This window comes from Papio anubis, chromosome 6 (assembly GCF_008728515.1).
Source record: "Papio anubis isolate 15944 chromosome 6, Panubis1.0, whole genome shotgun sequence".
Lineage (NCBI taxonomy): Eukaryota > Metazoa > Chordata > Mammalia > Primates > Cercopithecidae > Papio > Papio anubis.
In genome coordinates this window covers 153,626,419-153,647,805 of record NC_044981.1, presented here as the reverse complement: position 1 = coordinate 153,647,805, position 21,387 = coordinate 153,626,419, and the positions used below count along the sequence as shown (strand labels likewise).

At 40.9% G+C, this 21,387-nt stretch overlaps 1 protein-coding gene across 6 annotated transcripts in view; it reads left to right on the top strand.

Moving 5' to 3' along the window:
- Positions 1-21,167, top strand: part of FIG4 (FIG4 phosphoinositide 5-phosphatase) — a 126,549-nt gene extending 105,382 nt beyond the window's left edge. For 5 of the 6 annotated variants that reach the window (XR_004184454.1, XM_003898322.5, XM_031667540.1 and 2 more), the window contains one exon: positions 20,814-21,167. Coding sequence is in view for 5 of the 6 variants with exons in the window: in XM_003898322.5 (XP_003898371.1) it covers positions 20,814-20,991 (178 nt within the window). In the remaining variant the exon portion in view is untranslated. Of the gene's footprint in view, positions 1-769; positions 1,563-20,813 lie in introns of those variants that run through there. The other variant, XM_031667538.1, reaches the window with a different exon arrangement.
- The last annotated feature ends 220 nt before the right edge of the window (positions 21,168-21,387 follow it).

Below are 21,387 nucleotides of genomic sequence, written 5' to 3'. Positions count from 1 at the left end.
TGGTTTTCCTTGCTCTGTGTACCAGAACCACATTTTTTAGTGGTTTAACCTTTCATTATTTTGTTAGTTTACCAAATTATCATCAGTTTTGTGTATGGAAGGTGAGTGGGAGGATTTGGGGCAGATGGAGTGATTATTGAGCCTTGTGCTGTGTCACCGTGGCTTCCTGACAGCCATTCCTTTTGTACAACGAAGATGAGTGTCCAGGTACGATGTATTTATAGCCCTTGTCTTCTCTAAGCATATACTAGAAGTCTTTTCAGTTAAGATAAACTTTTGGCTGAAATACAAGAAAACGCATTTCAATTTTGTGTTTAAATATAGTCACACTGCCCTTTGCGTGTTACTCAGAACCTTAAAAAGTACAAACTCCATTAAGTCCAAATTGTGTTTAAAATTTGCCAATGGATCTTTTAATATTATATAAGTAATTTTCCATGTTAAGTATTTTGATATTATTACTTATTTTCCTTAGGGTCTTATGAAGAAATTTGAGAAATCATACTTTGGAAATCAGTTGCATTCTATTCTCATGATTAAAGATCTGCTCATGTTTTATAAACATCTTTCTGTTATCCCTCCCAATTTTATGGGAACAGAAAGTCCTTGTTAAATGGAACCCACTATGTGGTATTGTTAATCTAAAACTAATCTAAAGAGACTTTGAGTTCTTGAGGGCAAGGCCTATCTGTCTTTATATCCCCAGATACTAATAACATTAAATTATGAATGAGGAATATTTGGCATTCAACAATTTTAACTCTTGTAGGAATTTTGTGCAGTAATTGTGAGGGAGAGATGCAAGGGTTAACAAATTGGAGCAAATGGCAAGGCAAATGGTAAGTATTTGTGAGTTTTTACTTTACTATGGTTTATTTTCAGTTTTAGGTGTAGCAGCTCAGAGTTCTGGGCAGACATCTCTTGATTTTCCCAACTGGCGAACTACTGCCGTCCTTATTAGTTAAGTTACACATTGTATTAGAAGGACAGGCTAAAATGGACTATGGTTTTCTGATTTTAGATTCCCTACTGCTACCAAATGTCTGAAGCTCTTGATGAGACAATTTCCTCCCATAGGTAATTAGCTCTTGAAGTCCCTTGATCAACAGAACTAGAAGAGAACCATGATTTCCTGATTTGCATTTGCCTATTGTTTCCAAATACATGAAGCTCTAAAAGAGGATTTGCTTTGTTTTTATGTTTAACTTACTTTTAGAATCCTATGATTTTAGAAAACTATTGTGGTTTGATCTTACTTGGAAAGTAGAAATTTGTGTATTCTTAAAAACCTTGCCTCTCAAACCCACTTTCTGTTAACTTGCAAAAACACTCTTTATAAGATGGTTTTACATCCGTTACTAAAGGGTCACAGTTTCTATTCCGTATGTGTGATGTCACCAGAATCCTAATTAAATCCTGAAATGTCTGAATAAAATGTATCCTGTCCTCATTCAGAACAGAAAAGTAATTGAGACTCTCTTGACTTTCTTAACAATTTTATTTTACTCTTTATGTTAAAAATGTATTAATGTCAACATAAAATCAATTCATGCTTTTAAAGCATTATACGTCAGAGAAATGTATTAGTTTTTTAAAATAAAATTCTTTTAGGTTTATTTCAAAACATAAATAGCTAAACTGGTATCTCATTTATCATGTGATTTGAACATACAAAAGTAAATTAAATAGAGTTAGTGTGCTCAAATACATTTATTTTTGATAATAGAATAGAGCTAGGAAAATTGTTCTGATAATCTCAGAAGCATCAGTAAATGTTTAACAGATAGAAAAAGAACAAAAAAATATAATTTTAGATGGCTTTTGACAACTCTACATAAAATTATATTGAAGCTTCTTAGGCCAGTAACTTTGTTTTGCACACTCTTATCTGTTCATTTTTATTCCTATTGACCTAAAGATTTTGCTTTTACTTGTTTTGAACAGTTTTAACTCTTAGACTTTGTCATGTTATAACAGAATCAGTTACTAGTTTGTTTATAAGTCATATAGGTGATTAAATTTAGTTTATTAGATTTATTGTTTAACCTTTAATTTTTGTTTTTTTACCTGGAACCTTGGATATGTTTCCCTGCAGTCCCATAATAAGAAACTCAACTGGTGTAATCTGAATTATTCACATACTTATTTATTCCCAAAACCCCTCTTTAATGACTTCTAGAGATACAAAGGGATAATCAGACTTGTGTGGAGAGGTGCAATATGGCATTTTCAGGATGTCCCATAATGTGTGCACATGTGTGCACACGCGAGTGTGTGTGTTTGCATGTGCGTGTTTAGTGTATTAGGACTATGAAATTTGAGAACTGGAAGATGATTAGAGATCATCCGATTCCATCCTCTGATTTTTGTAAGAAGAGTCCTGGAGAGGGTCAGTAGTTCATTTTTTTTTTTTTTAATTATACTTTAAGTTCTGGGATACATGTGCAGAATATGTAGGTTTGTTACGTAAGTATACATGTGCCATGCTGGTTTGCTGTACCCATCAACCCGTCATCTACATTAAGTATTTATCTTAATGCTATCCCTCCCTTAGCCCCCAGCCGCCTGACAGGCCCTCCCTGTGTCCATGTGTTCTCGTTGTTCACCTCCCACTTATGAGTGAGAATATGCAGTATTTGGTTTTCTGTTCCTGTGTTAGTTTGCTGAGAATGATGGTTTCCAGCATCACCCATGTCTCTACAAAGGACATGAACTCATCCTTTTTTATGGCTTTCTGGTATTCCATGGTGTATATGTGCCACATTTTCTTTATCCAGTCTATCACTGATGGGCATTTGGGTTGGTTCCAAGTCTTTGCTATTGTGAATAGTGTCACAATAAACATACATGTGCATGTGTCTTTATAGTAGCATGATTTATAATCCTTTGGGTATATACCCAATAATGGGATTGCTGGGTCAAATGGTATTTCTTGTTCTAGATTCTTGAGGAATCGCCACACTGTCTTCCACAATGGTCAAATTAATTTACACTCCCACCAACAGTGTAAAAGCGTTATTTCTCCACATCCTCTCCAGCATCTGTTGTTTTCTGACTTTTAAATGATCACCATTCTAACTGGCATGAGGTGGTATCTCATTGTGGTTTTGATTTGCATTTCTGTAATGTCCAGTGATGATGAGCTTTTTTATATATTTGTTGGCCGCATAAATATCTTCTTTTGAGAAGTATCTATTCATATCCTTCTCCCACTTTTTTTGTTTGTTTTTTTCTTGTAAATTTGTTTAAGTTCCTTGTAGATTCTGGATATTAGACCTTTGTTAGATGGATAGATTGCAAAAATTTTCTCCCATTCTGTAGGTTGCCTGTTCACTCTGACGATCATTTATTTTGCTGTGCAGAAGCTCTTTAGTTAAATTAGATTCCATTTGTCTATTTCGGCTTTTGTTGCTATTGCTTTTGGTGTTTTAGTCCTGAAGTGTTTGCCCATGCCTGTGTCCTGAATGGTATTGCCTAGGTTTTCTTCTAGGATTTTTATGGTTGTAAATCTTACGTTTAAGTCTTTAATCCATCTGGAGTTAATTTTTGTATAAGATGTAAGAAAGGGGTCCAGTTTCAGTTTTCTGCATATGGCTAGTCAGTTTTCCCAACACCATTTATTAAATACAGAATCCTTTCCCCATTGCTTGTTTTGTCAGGTTTGTCAAAGATCAGCTGGTTGTAGATGTGTGGTGTTATTTCTGAGCCCTCTGTTCTGAACAGAGCAGATCAGAGTTACTTTTAAGTAGTAAAGCTGGCATTCAGATTCATTTCTTTGGGACTCAGACAGGAAGTCCAATAACACAATCTGCTGAGCCAGGCATCTGGAATTTACCTAACCTGGGCACCTACTGGGTTCAGCTAAAAGTGGAGGAGCACCCACAGGAAGCATGGAGAGAGTAGCAAATATCCATGTGAGCAAATGGCTAGCAACTTGTCACCAAAGGAAGAAGAGGGAAAAGATAGAAAACATAAAGCAAGGGTCCTCAAAATGTGGTCTGCAGGCCCTGGTTCCAAGACCCTTTCCTTGGGTCTGTGATAGCAAGGCAGTGGCACCAAAGTGTATTGGTGATCATTATTTTCTTCACTCTTATACACTCACAGCAAAAAAAAAAAAAAAAGAGAGAGAAAGAGAAAGAAAAAAATGCCAGTTTTATTAAGTCTTGACAAAGCAGTAAAAATTATCAACACTTGAATGCACTCTTTTTAGTATGCTTTGTGATAAAATGGAAAATATGCATAAAGCATTTCTTGCTTATCATAAAACTTGTATTTCAAAGTACTATGGTTGTCTTGAGGAAAAGGACTTGTGTGGTGATTGTCTAAGTTGTGAGCTAACTCATTGCTTTTTTTTTGTGAGCTAACTCATTGCTTTTTTTCACCGAACACCAATTGAAATAACGACTGACAGACAAACTGTGTTTCTTTGGGCTTGGATATTTGACAGACACTTTCTCAAAAATGAACAAAGTAAGCTTGTCACTTCAAGAAAAACAGTTTACAGTATTTGTTACCAATGATGAAGTTAGATCTTTTAAGTGAAAATGAGAATTTTTGAAAACGTGTATCTACCACCATGAACAATACTTAAGATTTTTTAATGAGATCAGTAGCAATCTTAACAAATGTGATTTTTTGATGTGTAATGAGATATGTTACCGTTTAGAAGATCATCATATCTGGGTGAACCAGTATTTTCCAAGTGACCAATACATGCTGTTAAAACTCATGCATGGGTAAAAAGCATTCATTCCAAGTGTGGCATGCATCAATGGATAAGAGAGTATGAGAAGTTCATTGATAGTTTCAGTTGTACATTGAAACTAACCTTTAAGAAACTTGTCAGATTTTCTTGTAGTATCAAATAAAAGTATTTGAAGGCTTACATTGTTTCCTCTTCCAACCGCGTGTCTCTGGGAGGCCCTATTTTCTTCATACACTCTAACCAGAACAATGTATATCATGACAGATTTTGCAGAAGCAGATTTGAGAATCCAGTTGTCTTCTGTTAAGCCAGATATAGAAAAGATTCGCAAGCTGTGAAACATTGCTTCTTTTGCCACTAATTTTTTTGTTTTAAAAATATAGTTGTTTTTCATTAAGAAGTTGTTTATGCTATCATGTATTGGGTTTGTTATTTTAATAAAGATTTTTTAAACTTCTGTCTTAATGTCTTATATGGTAAATATCACTAGATATCATCCATATTAACCAAAGCTAATTGGAGTCTTCAGTAATGCTTTTAAGCGTGTGAAGGGATTCTGAGACTGAAAAGTTTGAGAACTTGTTCGCATAGAGTATTTGATTATTTATGTCAATATGCATTACTAAGGCAACTAGGGGCATTATTATGTTATAGCCTTGCTCGGTATTTGCCAGCAGAATGATATCTGTGACTGGTTAAAGGAATGTTATTTCCTATGATTTATTATTTTTTAAGGAATGCAGGCAGCAGATGTTCTCTTTTTAAAGGGTTCTATCAAAAACTGGTCTGAACTTCTTAGGATGCTTTCAGTTCCAACTAACAGAACCTCTAACTCAACTGGTTTAAACCGTAAGATAATTTATTATCTTACTTCCCTGAAAGATTGCAGATGGGCAAGCTCTAGAGTTGGTGGATTCAGGGGCTTCGTGTGATCATGAAATGTGCAGGTTTTTCCATCTCTCTGCTGCCCCATTCTCAGTGTTGCCCCATCCTCAGACTGGTAGCAAGATGGCCGCAGCAGTTCCAGGTGCCACAGTAAGACACAGTAGTGCCCAGGGAAGAAGGGAAACCCTGGCTTTGTGTCTCCTCCTTAGGAGCAAGGAGTCCCAGAACCTACTCAGCAAATTTCTCATGCCCAAATGTCCAGGATTGGGTCATATGCTAACCCCTAAGTACGTTACTGCCAGGCTATGAGCTGATGGTGATTGGCTTAGAATACTCATTCAGGGTATATGGATGTAGGGAAGTTGATCGGTGACTTAGTTATTAAAAACAAAATTCTTTGTACTTATCCAGTTAACTGGAAATTCATTTGCACAGGTGCCCAAAAAGAGAGGTAGCATAAATCCGTGGAAAGAATTCTAGGCCAGAGAATCAGGTGCCCTGGGATCTGATCCCATGCCTTCCACTGCTGAGCTGTGAGCCATGCCTTGCCTGTCCAGATCGTGGCTGCCTTGCTGGTGCTTGGGCTACAGCATTAGTTCTGGGATCATCTGGTTAATTGGTTCATTTATTCCCTTGCTCACTGCTTCATTCAATAATATTTATTGTATGCACACTCAGTTGTCTACGTCCCGTGAAGGGTACAAATCATCACTAAAATGCTGCCTGTTTAGCCATGGCAGACGTTCTTCCTCCTGTGCTGCACACACATTCAAAGCCCAATGGGAAGTAAGATCCAAACTGTGTGTTCACTTATGGAATCCTCATGCAATAAGTTGTTTAGTGCCCTCAGCAAAGAGTCCTTGCCACAAAGCTTATTCGTGAGCAGTCCAAGTTTTCCCTCATCTTACTAAATATAAAATTGGTTTAGAAATGAAAACGTAGAAACATACATGCTGAAAAAGGTAAGCTTTGTCCCAGGAAAGATATAGGCCTGGCTGTCTATAGTTGTCCCAGTTCCCTCAGTATCAGAAAGAGTGTGATGCAGAGAACCAGGCTGTTAACAGAACAGAAAGACAGCTGTGAGAAATGAGACCACATTCTCAGAATATCCAAGGACACTCTTGTGTTGTAGTTCCCAGATAAGATGCTTAGAAAGGTTTTATTTTTTAAAAAACCAAGCTGGTAAAATTTCACAAACCTTTCTCATGTGCAGTGTTGGATAATTTTTCATGTCACGTGCAGTGTTGAGATGACTGGGAGTATTTATCTCAGAGAAGAGAATTAGGAATCGTGTGATCATTCCCGCAAGTAACATTTGAATCACTGTCAAGTGAAGCAGGGCTTTTTGAGTTGCTTCAGGGACCAATAAGTGGAATATATAGGGAGGAAGATTTAGAGTGCTGAAGAGAACATCTTTCTAACAAACAGAGCTATCGACAATGGCCTGTAAACATCCCATGATCGAAAGTCCTGGGTCTCCATTACTGCGAGTACTCAAGCAGAGGCAGATCACCTTCTACCAGCAATGTGATGGAGAGCATCTTCATTTGGTTTGAGGTTGGACAAGATGATTGGAATAGAGGTCCTTTAAAGAATCTATAATTATCATCATAGCCACAAGTCATCTAATAATTGGAATCATTAACAGCTTGAAACAGAAAGTAGGTGATTCATTTATTCACCAAATACCTAAGCACCTACTATGTGTCCGGCACTGTTCTAGTCACTGGGGACACAGTAAAGAACAAGACTGACAAGGTTCCCTAGGGCCCTTCTGTTTTAGGGTAGGCAGACTGGTATTGACCTAATAAATACATAAGTAAGACGGTTTCATATTAGGGTAAATGCCCTGAAGAACACAAAGCAGGGGAATGCGAGAGAGTGATTGGAGCAGGTACAGGTCAGGAGCTGTTTTAAATTAGGCTTAGAGGAAAGTTCTCTCTGAGAAGTTAATGTTTAAGCTGAGAACTTAATGAAGAAGAGCAGTCTACATGAGATGACTGGGGAAGAGTGTTTGAAGCAGAGAGAACATACACAAAAGACCAGGGCAGGAATAAACTTGGCATGTTTGAGAAGCAAGCTGATGTGGTTAGGCTTTGTGTCCCTGCTCAAATCTCATCTTGAATTATAATCCCCATGGGTCAAGGGAGAGACCAGGTGGAGGTAATTGAATCATGGGAGTGGTTTTTCCCCGTGCTGTTCTCGTGATAGTGAGTTCTCTTGATATCTGATGGTTTTATAAGGAGCTCTTTCCCTTCGCTTGTCACTTCTCCTTCCTGTCAGCTTGTAAAGAAGGTGCCTTGTTCCCCTTTTCCATGATTGTAAATTTCTTGAGGCCTCTCTAGCCATGCTGAACTGTGAGTCAAGCAAACCCCTTTCCTTTGTAAATCACTCAGTCTCAGGCAGTTCTTCATAGCAGTGTAAAAATGGACTAATATGCAAGTGGAAACTTGGGTCAAAGGCACAGAGGCATGTGCTATGGGATGGAGTGAGGCATAGGTAGGGGCCAGATCTCAGGGAACCTCTCACAGCAGCTTAGCTGTTACTCTGAAACCATCCAGAGGGTTTTAAGTAGAGAGCTGCATCTCTGATTTACATCTCTAAAAGATGACCGTGGATCCTTTCTGAATTGTAGTGGACAAGGATATAAGCAAAGAGGGAAATAGGAGGAAACTCAAGAGGAGTTGGTTTCATGGGAGCTAAGAGAAAAAAGTGTTTCAAGAAGGAAAATGGGCAGCAGTGTAGAATACAGAAAAATGGTTATTAGTTTAGGCAACAGGAAGGTTATTAATGACCCTGGTGAGAGAGTTTCTATGGGTGGTAACCTTGGAAGCCCGCTTGGAATGAATTCAGGAAAAAATGGGAAGTAAGAGGACATCAGGAGTAGAAGCCATTCTTTCAAAAAATGTTACTATAAAAAGGTACAGAGGAATAGGACAGTTTCTGGAGGGGAATATGAACTTGAGGAAGGATCATTCCTCAGACAGGCGTTACACAGCAGATTCTCTGTATGCTGATGGCAGAGACAGATGCTGGGCACTGGACAGGGTGAGTAACTACAGGAGAGAGATCCTCGAAAGGGCACAGAATCATTTTGTATTCTTATGTAAATCTAGAATTTCATTATCTTTGGTGTTGATTAGTTTGTTGTAATTTTCTCATGTTAAATGGTACCATATGAAATCACTAATATTTACACTTTTTAGCTACAAAAATAGCAGTTTCATATAATTCTACCTAATTTTTTAACCTAGACAATTTTAAATTTCTCTTATAGGTCCCTTTAATTTATATACATTTTTAAATTGAAAATCTCAAGCTTATCTAAAAGTTACCATAACAAAACAGAGACCATTCCCTCCCCACTACCAATCATTTGAGAGTGAGTTTCAGGCCTGATATCCTCTCTCTCCCTACCACTTTTGTGGGTATTTTTATACATAAGAATATTCTCCTAGAAAATCACAATACAATCAGGAAAATCAGGAAATTAACCTCAGTACACTGCAACTTTCTAATCCTCGAAACCCATTCAAGTTTTTGCCAGTACTCCCAAAAATGTCCCTAATTGCAAAAGGATCCAGTCCAGTATCTGATGTTGCATTTAGTTGTCACGTCTCTTTAGCCTTTTTCATTCTGGTAAAAGTTCTCCACTCTTCCTTGATTTTTATGACCTTGCCACGCTGAAGAATGCCGGCCAGTTATTTTATAGAATAGGCATTGATTTGGGTTTATGATTATCTTCAGCTTATAAATCAGGGGATAACAGTGTGGTAGCTAACCTTCAAGTTGGCCACACCTCCTGTTATTCATATCCTCATGTAATCTCCTCCCACATTGTGCCGGGATTGGTCTTTGTGACCACGAGCATACAGCAGAAGTGATTAGGTTGTGAAAGTTATCTCTTGGATCACTTGCTCTGGGAAACAAGCTTCCATGTTGTAAACAGCCATGTGGATAGGCCCATAAGGAACTGTTGTGTCCAGCCAACAACTAGTGAGAAATTGGAGCCTGTCAACCAAGTGAGACAACTTGGAAAAGGATTCTCCAGCCTCCGTTAAGCCTTGAGTTGACAGTAGCTGTAATCAACAGATTGACTACACCCTCATGGGACACCGGGAACCAGAACTATTAAACTAAGCCACTCTCAGATCCCTGACTTCCAGAAACTGTGACATAATAAATACTGGCTTAAGGTACATAACAAATACAAACAGAAATATCACAGAAGTGATGGTGAGTTCTTTTTATTGCATCCTATCATGAGCACACAATTTCAGTATGTGCCGTTACTGATGATGTTTATTTAAAGACAGTGTCTCGCTCTGTAGCCCAGGCTGGAGTGCAGTAGTATGATCATGGAACCTTGACCTGGTGGGCTCAAGCAATCCTCCCACCTCAACTTCCCAACTAGCCGGGCCCACAGGCATGTTCCACCGAACCCAGCTAATTTTTTATTTTTTATTTTATTTTATTTTTTTTTTGTGGAGATGAGAGTCTCACTATGTTGCCCAGGCTGATCTTGAACTCCCGGACTCAAGTGACCCTCCTGCCTCAGCCTTCCAAAGTGCTGGGATTACAGGCTTGAGCCACAGTGCCTGGCCTAATGATTTTTTTTTTTTTAAATCCTTTGAGTAAGCAATATCTTCTGAGCTTTTCTACTTAAAGTTGCTTGTTTTTTTCTTTTAATTAATAAATATTTTATGGAAGGTACTTTGAAACTAAAAATCCTTCATCACATTTTCATTTTTTTCATTGTTTTTTTACTATGAGATCGTAACTTCCTGTGTATTCAATGGGATATACTTTGTTACTGACATTATTTGTTGTGAAGCTCAGAGTGTTCCAAATTTCACCAGAGTCTCCTCAGCCTGGCTCCTGTGTTCTTTGGATATGTCCTCATCAGCCTTTGAATACGTCTTTGATTTCTGGCACAAGATGTTCTAGGCTCATCATGTCCTTTGTCTGTCCCAGCCCTGAAATCAGTCATTTCTCTAAGGATCCCTGATTATTTTTAGTGGAAAATGACATTAAAGCCAAGATCTGGGCATTAGGTGTACCTGTTGCCATTGGAGTGTCACTGCCCCCAGGCCCACTGAAAACACATTCACAATTTTATGTGTACATGTACATATATGTGAAAATGTATATGTAGGTATATACATGCATGTCTATTTTATGTATTATATCAAATATTTTTATAAATAAAATGCAGCTAAATATATATTTAAATCCATAAGTTCATACTGATTCTTCTAATTGTAGGGTATCCAGGGTTTATTCGAGCCTTCTCCCTGTTCTTGCTAGTAACTGCCTTCTCCAACAGTTAGGAAACTGGACTCCCATTACCCTTGTTATATTTATTGGATTTATCCCCCCATACATAACCAGCTGGCCATCACCACTGCATCCACCCCTTCCCCCACATGAACACCCTCCATTCAGGCTCTGACTCCACTCATGGAGACACCCGCCCACAGGGATGCCCTCCTCCTCCCCGCGGGCCCCAGGCCACCCCTCCATGTGGACTCCCATGCCTGCCTCTCCCTGCTTGGGCTCTGACATACCTCCTCAGGCTGCATCCACATGCATGCCCTCCTCTCTGCGTCCAGGTTCTCACTCCCTACACTGGATCTGGCCTCTGGAGGGATGGCCTTCCCTTGCCTGGGCTCTTTCTCCCCACTCCAGGCTGCCCCCTCTCCCTTAATGAGAGTGTCCTCCTCATGCTGCTTGGTGCCAGCATCCCCCAGGCTATCACAGGCTGCTCTCCATGCAGATGTCTGCCCATCTGAGGGCTCTACTACTGGCCTGTGCAGTGGAGAAGGGGAAGAGCATGGCTTTATGATCACATAAGGGCAGTCGGCACTGAAAGGGACATCGTGCTCCCCGACAGCTGAATTTTTCATTGTTTCTATAGTAGTGGGTTCCAGTTTTCCAGTTACACTGACATATTTTAGGAAGCTTGTTGAAATGCAAATTCCAAAGCAAGCAAACAAACAAACAAACAAAAAACAATAAAAAAAGGGAGCAACCAGAGTGCTCCTAGAGCATGTTTACATTATGGGGGACACTCAGTTTTCATTTTGGACTTTTGACTACTGTTTAAATTTTCCACATTTATACTTTTATTTATATTAATAATACTAACAGATTATAGGCCATGTTTTCTTTATAATTGCCAGTATTAAAAATAATTAGCATTATTATTTTTTAAAGGATAAAAAAATACAGAATCCAAGGCCCCATTGCTAGAGATTCTAATCCAGTACACTTGGGCCAAAGCCTGGAAATCTGTACTTTGTACAATTCTCCCATTTGAATGTAACAGCCAGGCTGGGGAGCTGCTCTGCTGGATCCTTCACAGGAATGTCCTTGGTAGCCAGTGGGGCATCCACTGGGCAGAGCACCCCTGACTTCATCCGTCTGTAACCTCAGAACACTTAGGTCTTATTTTGGAGGCTCATGATCCTACTGATACCTTCTTCCAAATGACAGTTTTCTGTGATTCTTAGGAAAACTCTGAAAAGATGCAGGTTAAGCATCCCTCAAAACCGTCAAGGTCGTCAAAAACAAGTAAAGCCTGAGACTGTCACTGCCCAGAGGAGCCTAAGGAGACATGATGACTAAATGTAATGTGTCCCAAATGGGATCCTGGGACAGTAAAAGGACATTAGGTAAAAACCAAGTATGGATTGTAGGTAATAATTATGTATCACTATCAGATCATTAAGTATAGCAAATGTACCATACTAATGGAAGAAGGTGTTAATAAGACAGGAAATTGTATCCTGCACAGACCCACAGTGCTGTGTGGGATACCCAGTCCTTGTTGCCTGTGGCTCAGAGCCAAGCCCTCTCTCATTAAACAACATGGAATACGTAGGAACTCTCTGTCTTCTACACAGTAATTCTGTAAATCTAATGTGGACCTAAAATTAAAAGTTTATTAGAAAAAAGATGAAAGTCACAAGAAATGTAATGATGTGACATGACAAAGTCAATGGTGACTCTTTATCAATAACCAGGAAAAGATGGGACTATCAGAACGGACATGAAGAACCTAAGTAGGGCGTCATCACCTCCATGTGGGAGATAAGACACACACCATTACTATAGTTCATTGGTCTGAGTTTCCAGGAGTGACAGCAGGAGTGGCCACCGCTGCTTCTGTTCTAGGAAATGTGAGGACAGAAGGGACTGATCCCTCCAAAAGGTCCCTGTATAAATGTCTGATGGATGACCAGTTGTGCAGAGGAAGCGTCTGGCCCTGCATCCAGGCAGGGAGAAAGGATGGCTCTGGGAGGAGCAGTTACATTCTTTGCCCTTTGAGAACAGCTGTTGTGTGCTTAATGTGCCACCTGTCCTTTGTTGGCAGAAAAGCCCTTTCAGAGCAGACCCAGTACTGTGAGGAGAACCAGTCCATGTTGCCTGTGGCTCAGAGCCAAGCCCTCTCTCATTAAACAACAGCCGAAATGTTAGAGTTAGAGCCTACAAACAATGCAGCCATATATTGGTGGATGCTTCCCCAGTGTTTGTGATAATAAACGCACCTGAAACAGAGAAAAACTGCACTTCTTTTTATACTAAGGTAGACAGTATGTCCTGCAAATGGGAGGGAAATTGTGCTGTTTATAAATTGCATTCTGAATTGGAAGCATTTTACCTATTTCAGGTCAGAAAATCATCATGCTTTATTTCTCTAAAACCAAAAGTTATTTTTAAAATACAAATGGCCTTTTTATTTTACAGCTCTCAGAGAGTGTGTTAAAAAAAAAAAAAAAGAGTTTAGTTCTACTCTACCTGGACCAACACAAAATATCAACGGCAAAGGCTAAAACATAAAAAGTACCACCATTGCCACTCATATATGTGCCTGTGGCAGACTGTCCTCTCTCTCTCCTTGAGGAGCAAACATACATGTGCTCAGCTGCTGAAAGAGTTCATTCTCTGCCAGAACCATCTAGGAACGGGGTCTCTTGGGTGCATGGGAGCTTGCTCCTGGTTAAAATAAGAGGGCTGGCGCTGGATTTCTTTACCAGTTAGCTGACTGTGCTGGCCAGGGTTCAGTTGCAGAAAGCATAATCTGCTCTAGGTAAATGAAACAGAAAGTGATTTATTATAGGATTTTAGGTAGTTTCCAGATCACTGGAGAGCTGAAGAAGTAGACTCTAGACCAGACTTCCACAAATGACTCCCAAAACCATATGGCAAACCATCAGAGGAGCTGCTGTGTCTGCCTTCATCAGGAAGCTATCACAGCAGCTGCTGGCTCCAAAACCAGCCGCAGTAGTCCCCCTTTATCCAGAGCTGCTCTTTCTGCAGTTTCAGTTACCTGAGGTACAGAACGATAAGACATTTTGAGTGATGGAGACACTATTCATGTAACTTTTTTTGTCTTGTCTTTTTTTTGTTGTTGTTAGACAGAGTTTCACTCTTGTTGCCCAGGCTGGAGTACAATGGCACTATCTTGGCTCACCACAACCTCTGCCTCCTGGGTTCAAGCATTTCTCCTGCCTCAGTCTCCCAAGTAGCTGGGATTACAGGCATGCACCACCATGCCTGGCTAATTTTGTATTTTTAATAGAGATGGGATTTCTCCATGTTGGTCACCCTGGTCTCGAACTCCCAGCCTCAGGTGATCTGCCTGCCTTGGTCTCCCAAAGTGCTGGGATTACAGGCATGAGCCACCGCACCTGGCCTCACATAACTTTTATTACAGAATATCGTCATACATGTTCTGTTATATTATTAGGTATGCTGTTAATCTCTTACTGTGCCTAATTTATAAATTACCGTATCATAGGTATGTATGTATAGGAAAACAGGATATATGAGGGTTGGTGCTATCTGCAGTTTCCAGCATCCACTGGGGGTCTTGAAACCTATCCCTGAAGGATAAGGGGGAACTACTGTATTCAAAAAGCCATTACCACAGTGCCCAACTCAAGAGCACATCACCTATGCCACCAATCTGCAAAACACATACTCTGCATCTTGCTGCTTTCCATATGACCCAGTTCCAAATCAAAGCACTTGAGTACCAGTCGTAGGTAGAACCTAAATTGCATTTTGAACCTGAATTGCAAGGGATCCTGGGATATTCATTTTTGCTTTTCCGCTGCTGCACACTAGATGGAGAATGCAGTGGATGGTGAGGAGCCTCATCTATGTCATGTGTCACCATCTGCCCTCTAGCTTCCCGGTTACCCATGCATACTCTTCTTGCTATAAGTAGGGCCCACTCCGTCCCTTGTAAATTTCTGCATCCCATTCAAAGTCTGGGATCTCTGGGTATGTGCAGCTCTCTTCATCAGGTCCAGATACTGCTTCTTACCACCTAGTGACCTGTAAATGAAGACTGCCTCTTTGCTCCCAATATACAGTGGTGGCAAAGGAAAATTAAAACTCTCACTCAGAAAGGAGGAGTATGGGAAACATACAACTGCTATTTGTTCTTAGTAGTGACCTCATCCCACTAGGCAACAATGGTAAAGGAACTCGGCTCAGATGGTGGAGTGAGGTCCTTGGGTAGCCACCCAGGGCTTCTTTGTCCATGAAGCCCAAGGCCCAAATTAGTTTCAGTTGGGTCACATTTTGCCGGCAAAGTAACTTTTGGTTATTATAGCTTTTGGGATTTCAGAATTGCAGATAGGAATTATGTATCTGTAATTGTTTTTTTTTTGTTTTTGTTTTTGTTTTGAGGCAGAGTCTCACTCTGTTGTCCAGACTGGAATGCAATGGCCTGATCTCGGCTCACTGCAACCTCCGCCTCCTGGGTTCACGCAATTCTCCTGCCTCAGCCTCTGAAGTAGCTGGAATTACAGGTGCCTGACACCACGAGCTGCTGTTTTGTGTAATTTTAGTAGAGGCGGGGTTTCACCATATTGGCCAGGCTGGTCTCGAACTCCTGACCTCAAGTGATCCACCTGCCTCAGCCTCTCAAAGTGCTGGGATTACAGGCATGACCCACCATGGCCATGTAATTAACAATAGTTCACCTTTACTGAGCACTCAGGCACTATGCTATACATGTAAACTCATTTACTCCACTCAACAACTGTGTGAGGTAGGAATTCTTAGTATCCCCTACTTTACTGATTTCTACTAAATCTTCCTTAAAAAGCTGTTGAGTCCCTACTATATGCCAAGGAAAAAGAGCAAAAAGTCTGTACAGCCTCAGCAAAAGTTGCTCCCAATCACATGAGGGAGACAGATGGGTGCACAGACATAGGTGTGCACAGGGCTGTGGGAACAGAGGAGAGGGGCGTGCCCTGCCTATCCATCAGGCAAGGCTCCCAGGCAGGTACTAGTCCAACTCTGTCCTCCAGGCAGAGGAAAAAAAAACAGCCCTGAGTGGACTGGGGAGGTCATTCCAGCAGCTTGTTAATAGTAAACCTGCTTATTCAATCTGGCGACTGTCAAATGTTTCTGAGACCGCAGCTCACATTAGAATAGATGGTGTACCATCATCTTCCATTAGCTACAATAGAAGTATATCTGATAAGTAGTCATTTAAAACATTTCTCTCACTCTTCTTGTACCTCTACTGCTATATAGGCAATACCTGATTAGCCACATGCAAAAACCACAAGATTAAGAGGGCTCCCACCTCACCCGCACCCCCGAAGTCTCCCATCACTCAGATAGCTGGTCCATCTGAACATCTGCAGTATGCACTGTCTCTGAAGGGAACAGGTCCTGCGAGAGTAGATGTGGGAGTTGAGCTGGGAAGGAGCTTCTCTGAGAGCAGCCCTGGGTAAGGAGGGGTGGCGTGGCCGTGCCCATCTCCAGAACAAGGAAAATGGAGCCCTGCAGCTGACAGTATAGCAAATGTAGGGCTCAGTTTGAGGCATGGGTGAAAAATACACTTTTAAAAATAGAGCCTGGTCGGTTCTGGAAGAAGGCTGCAGCAGCATCATTTTAAAATCTCTCTGAATCCTCACACAAAAAACAGAACAACTGCTTAGCAAAACCAGGTACCCACAGACAACACTTACCTCAAAAGTATGTGATACAGTATCCCCACACACCCACAAATCTAGAGGCTGTTGAGGTCAACCACCCACAACCATAAGACCTGCATGATAGCAGTGTGTGTGCAAGGGGAAGAAGCAGGAGGGAATAGTGGGGCATCTGAGAATAGGAGAACCCCAAAATAGCTCACAGGTAGTTGCCAGAAATCACTGCAGCTGAAACAGAAGGGGTTCACCCAATTCAGTACCAGGGGAGTGCAAGGGGTTTTTGCTGAGCTCTGAAAGGGGCTGAGGCCGTCTAGGCCACATACACTCTTGAACCCAAATGGCCAAAACTCCCTTCCTGGACACGGCAGGAGAAATTGCTGACGGTGGCATTAAAGTTGAGCAGGACAATGGAGATGAAGGAGGGAGAAAGCCCAGACGACACTGAGTAAGGGGAGCAGAGAGGAAACCTCAGAGAGCAAGCTGCGGTAGTTTTCAACACTTCACTGAAACAACCAAAGAGTTCTGTGAAGTTAAGTGAATCTTTCCTGAGCAACATCTTCTTAAGGCTCTGCAAAACTAATTTTGCACAATAAGCAACAGAAAAGTATCAAGGGCCAATCTCATCATAGAATTCTAAAGAACAGCAAAATAACATCCCTACACACAACAAAACCATCAGAAAGACAAGATAATAAAAGAGATTAAAACGGAAACATACTATTTCAAAATGAACTAAAATACAAAGCTTTAAAAAGAAATGAAGAAAGACATTAAAAAGGATTGAAGACGAAGTGTCAAGTGATCATTTGACAAGCCCCAATGAATTACTGGATCTAGGCATTGGCCTCAATGGCTGTTAACATAAAAAAGATAAGCAACCAGACACTGTGGCCCTCCTGATGCAGGAGTACACCACCACCCATAGTCTTCCCAAAGCAATCAAAATAGCATCTCACCAGCCTCTGGATCCACCTGCTGACCCACAGCACGTATAAAGGGCAGAGGAACTGCATCTTGACTATGCAAGCGGCTAAATTCAAACTGAGGGAAACTCTACAACCCAGATTCTTCAGCAGATAATACATTGTAAGAAAAAGGAAGGTGAGAGGCCGGGTTCGGTGGCTCAAGCCTGTCCCAGCACTTTGGGAGGGCAAGGCAGGAGGATTGCCTGAGCCCGGGAGTTCGAGGTTGCAGTGAGCCATGATCACTCCATTGCACTCCCGCCTAGGAGATACAGCAAGACCCTGTCTCTTAAAAAAGAAAGAAAGAAAAAGAAAGATGAGAGCACCTGTAGATTAAAAGGCATATCACACTTTTGAAATGAACAAGACTATAGAATCTAGGGATGCACATTTGAATGACAGTGTCTTTTTTTAAAAGTGCAAACAAATGATCACTATAGAAGTCAGGAGAAGGTTACTTATGAGTCAGGGTAGGGGATTGTGATTGCGTTGGGGCACCTGGAAGGGGCTTTGGGTTGGTTGTCAGAATTTCTGTTTGTTGACCTGGGTGATGTTCACTTTATAATAATTATGTTGTTGTTTTGTGTGATTTTCTGTATCGGATTTATTTTGCAATAAAAAAGTGAAAAGCACTGATAAATGTGAAACACAGTAGTTTTTCTATGATAAATATTGGGTAAATATTATTAGTTTTTATATTTAATTAATGTGTACATAATGGCATTTCAACAGAAACTTTACCAACCTTGTAGCAGCCTCTAAGTCTCTATCGTGTATTTCATTGATCTTTTCTATATAACAGTATAAAACAAAAACAGTCACATTTTAAGGACAAGATGTTCCAGCTCTACCTAGGAAATAATAGGTGTTACAATATGTTATCTAGATTTATCGGCTCCAAACCCCATATGCTCATTAACTATATTTTTGTTCCAATATCTGCACGATAGAATGACCATTATAAAAGTTCACATGGCTTCACTTAAAGCACAGTACTTGGTGGGGATGGTTGAAAAATATATATATATATCCCTTTCTTCTGCATTGTTTTTAAAGAATATGTATACATATATAAGTGGATATAAAGCATAACTATATATATATAGTGTGTGTGTGTATATACACACCATGTCTCATCTACACACATGCATACACACTGTTTTTTAATCTAGTGAATCTGATGACAAATGAGTCTACAAAAGATAGAGATTAGCAGCATTAGACATAACAAATACATAAATTTCTTTAGTGTATATTAATATCATTGTATACTTTGATCTATAAATAATTTCTTTGTGCCGTCGATGTTGGCTTGGCGATAAAACCCTCAACCTTTTCCGGACTGCAGTATCCTTCTTGTTGGTCTGCCATTGACATGGCTCTCTGACAGGCTGAAGACAGATCAGTGTTTGAGAAACATGTACAGTAAGAGTTTTGCTGTCCTCATGCTCTCTCTATAACCAAAATGTCATTGACTCTCTTCCTATCGAAGTCTTTAAAGACCCAGCCTACTCTAAGGAGCTGAGATTCCTTATTGCTGATCCTTTGAAGGGCCTCATGTGCAGACAGGGCAGCCTGCTCCCCTGGTCACCCCTGGTTCTGTGTTATTTTAATGCAATTTAATGTAGTTTCCAGTCATCTCAGGATGTGTCATTGTTCTAGATAAAGGCGAAGTACAGTAAACTATCTTGACTGTTTTCTGGGAGCATAAAAAAGACCCACATTTAATTGTAGCCCATCCTATGAAGATAGAGCCCTTTTGGGGAGTTTTACTGTACAACTTCCGTCTTCCTTTGTATGTCACCATACTATCTAGTGTCCAGTGAAATGTTAATATTTCAAATACAGACCCAGCTGGGTCTGAGGTCCAGTTCTGTGTCTGACTGCAGGGAATCTCCACAGGAGTCCCAGCTGACCAAACAATTTGGCATCCAGGGTGCCTTTCTGATTCCTCTGATAAGATGCACCCTAGCAAGCCTGAGATCTCAGCTCAGCAGAATAGATTCTCCGGATTTTCTTTCCCTGTGTTATCTTGGGTGCCCTGTTATGGCCAACCACCCCCATTCTCACAGGGCCAGCCCTGAGCCAAGTGGCAGAGTGTGTTGTCATTGTGCCCCCAAGCCTCTCACAATGCCGTGTTAGCTTACCATCGTCCCCTTTTCATGACCTTCCTGGGCATGCACGTGTGCTTGCACACCCCATACACACACACACACACACTCTGCATCATACCTGACTTTTTGGTTGACTCATCCCTTGAAGGCTTACTTCCTGCTAAGGATGTCAGACACGGAGCTGCATTTTGACAAGGCCTTTCTGGAGACAGTGCCTTCCCCAAGGGGTGGATGGCAATTTTAAGCTTGTGGCAGCCTGAGTGGGGTGGGAATGGAGGGATATTTTTGAATAGAGAGATTATTGGGTGCTTCTCAATTTACCCCAAAAAGGAAGGACGCGGCGGCCTGTTACCCACAGGCCGTCTTCCAAAAGCCGGAGGCCAGATGAGTTGCAGAATTCTGAATTGGCAGTTAGCATAGCAGGATGGTACATACACCTTATAATAGTATCCCCAGCGTGATTGGAGGCCATGTCCAATAATTAGACACATTAATATTCACAGGAAGTGGGGGTGATTATTGTCAGCTCATTAGGACGTGCCACAAAATGAGTTTCAGTTGGGTTACATTTTGCCAGCAAAGTAACTTCTGGTTGTTTCAGCTTTTAGAAGTTCAGAATTGTGGTAAGAAATTCTGTACCTGTCATTGTTAACAATAGTTCACATTTACTGAGCTCCCAGGCACTATGCTAAGTGAACACTTTATACATATAAATATGCATATAAACTCATTTACTCCTCTTTACAACTGTGTGAGGTAGGCATTCTCATTATCCCTTGCTTCATGGATTTCTACTAAATCTTCCCTTAAAAACCAGTGAGTTCCTATCATGTGCCAAGGAAAAAGAGCAAAAAGTCCCTACAGCCTTAGCTAAAGTTGCTCCCAGTCATGTGAGGGAGACAGATGGGTACACAGATGTGGGTGTGCACAGGGATGTGAGAACAGAGGAGAGGGGTGTGCCCTGCCTGTGCAATCAGGTCGGGCTCCCAGAGGTGTTGGTCCAGCCCTGTCCTCCAGACAGAGGAGAAAACCAGCCCCGCAAGGACTGGGGAGGTCATCCCAGCGGCTTATCAAAAGTAAGCCTGCTTATTCAATGCCAGCGACTCTGAAGTGCTTCTGAGACCGCTCCCTGTGGTCCTTCCTTACGTTTTCTTTAATGCAGCCCTCCTTTATTCATCTTTTATAGAACACCCATCTCAGCTTTCTCGCAAGATAACATCTATGAAGTCCAGCCCCCAAGAGTGGACAGAAAATCTACAGAGATCTTCCAAGCCCACATCCAGGCCAGCCGAGGTATCATGCAGCCCCTAGGAAAAGAGGACTCCGCCATGTACCGAGAGTACATCAGGAACCGCTACCTGTGAAAAGAGCGCAGGCCCACATGGGGGCCACATCTGATTAGCTTAGAATCTTCATCTTCAAAGATTGTCTCATCTTCAAAGGGTAACTTATCAAATGTCCTTTGCGTCTGAAGCCTTTCCCCTTTTCTGTCACTTGCAAATTCTAAATTATAGCTAATAAAGTAATAACTAGATAATTTGCTGTTGTTGCCTTTCTTTATTTTAGAAATACTTTGTTTACACATGTGGTCAATGTACTATCACACTATCACATTCAGAAATTCACAGGTATCTGCTGAGCACCTGCCATGTGCCAGGCACCATCGCAAGGTCTGGGAACATCCTAATAAGCAAAACAGGCCAAAAAATTCCTCTCATGAGGAATGAAGGTGAAGTATTTTTATTATCTTTATCCATGAA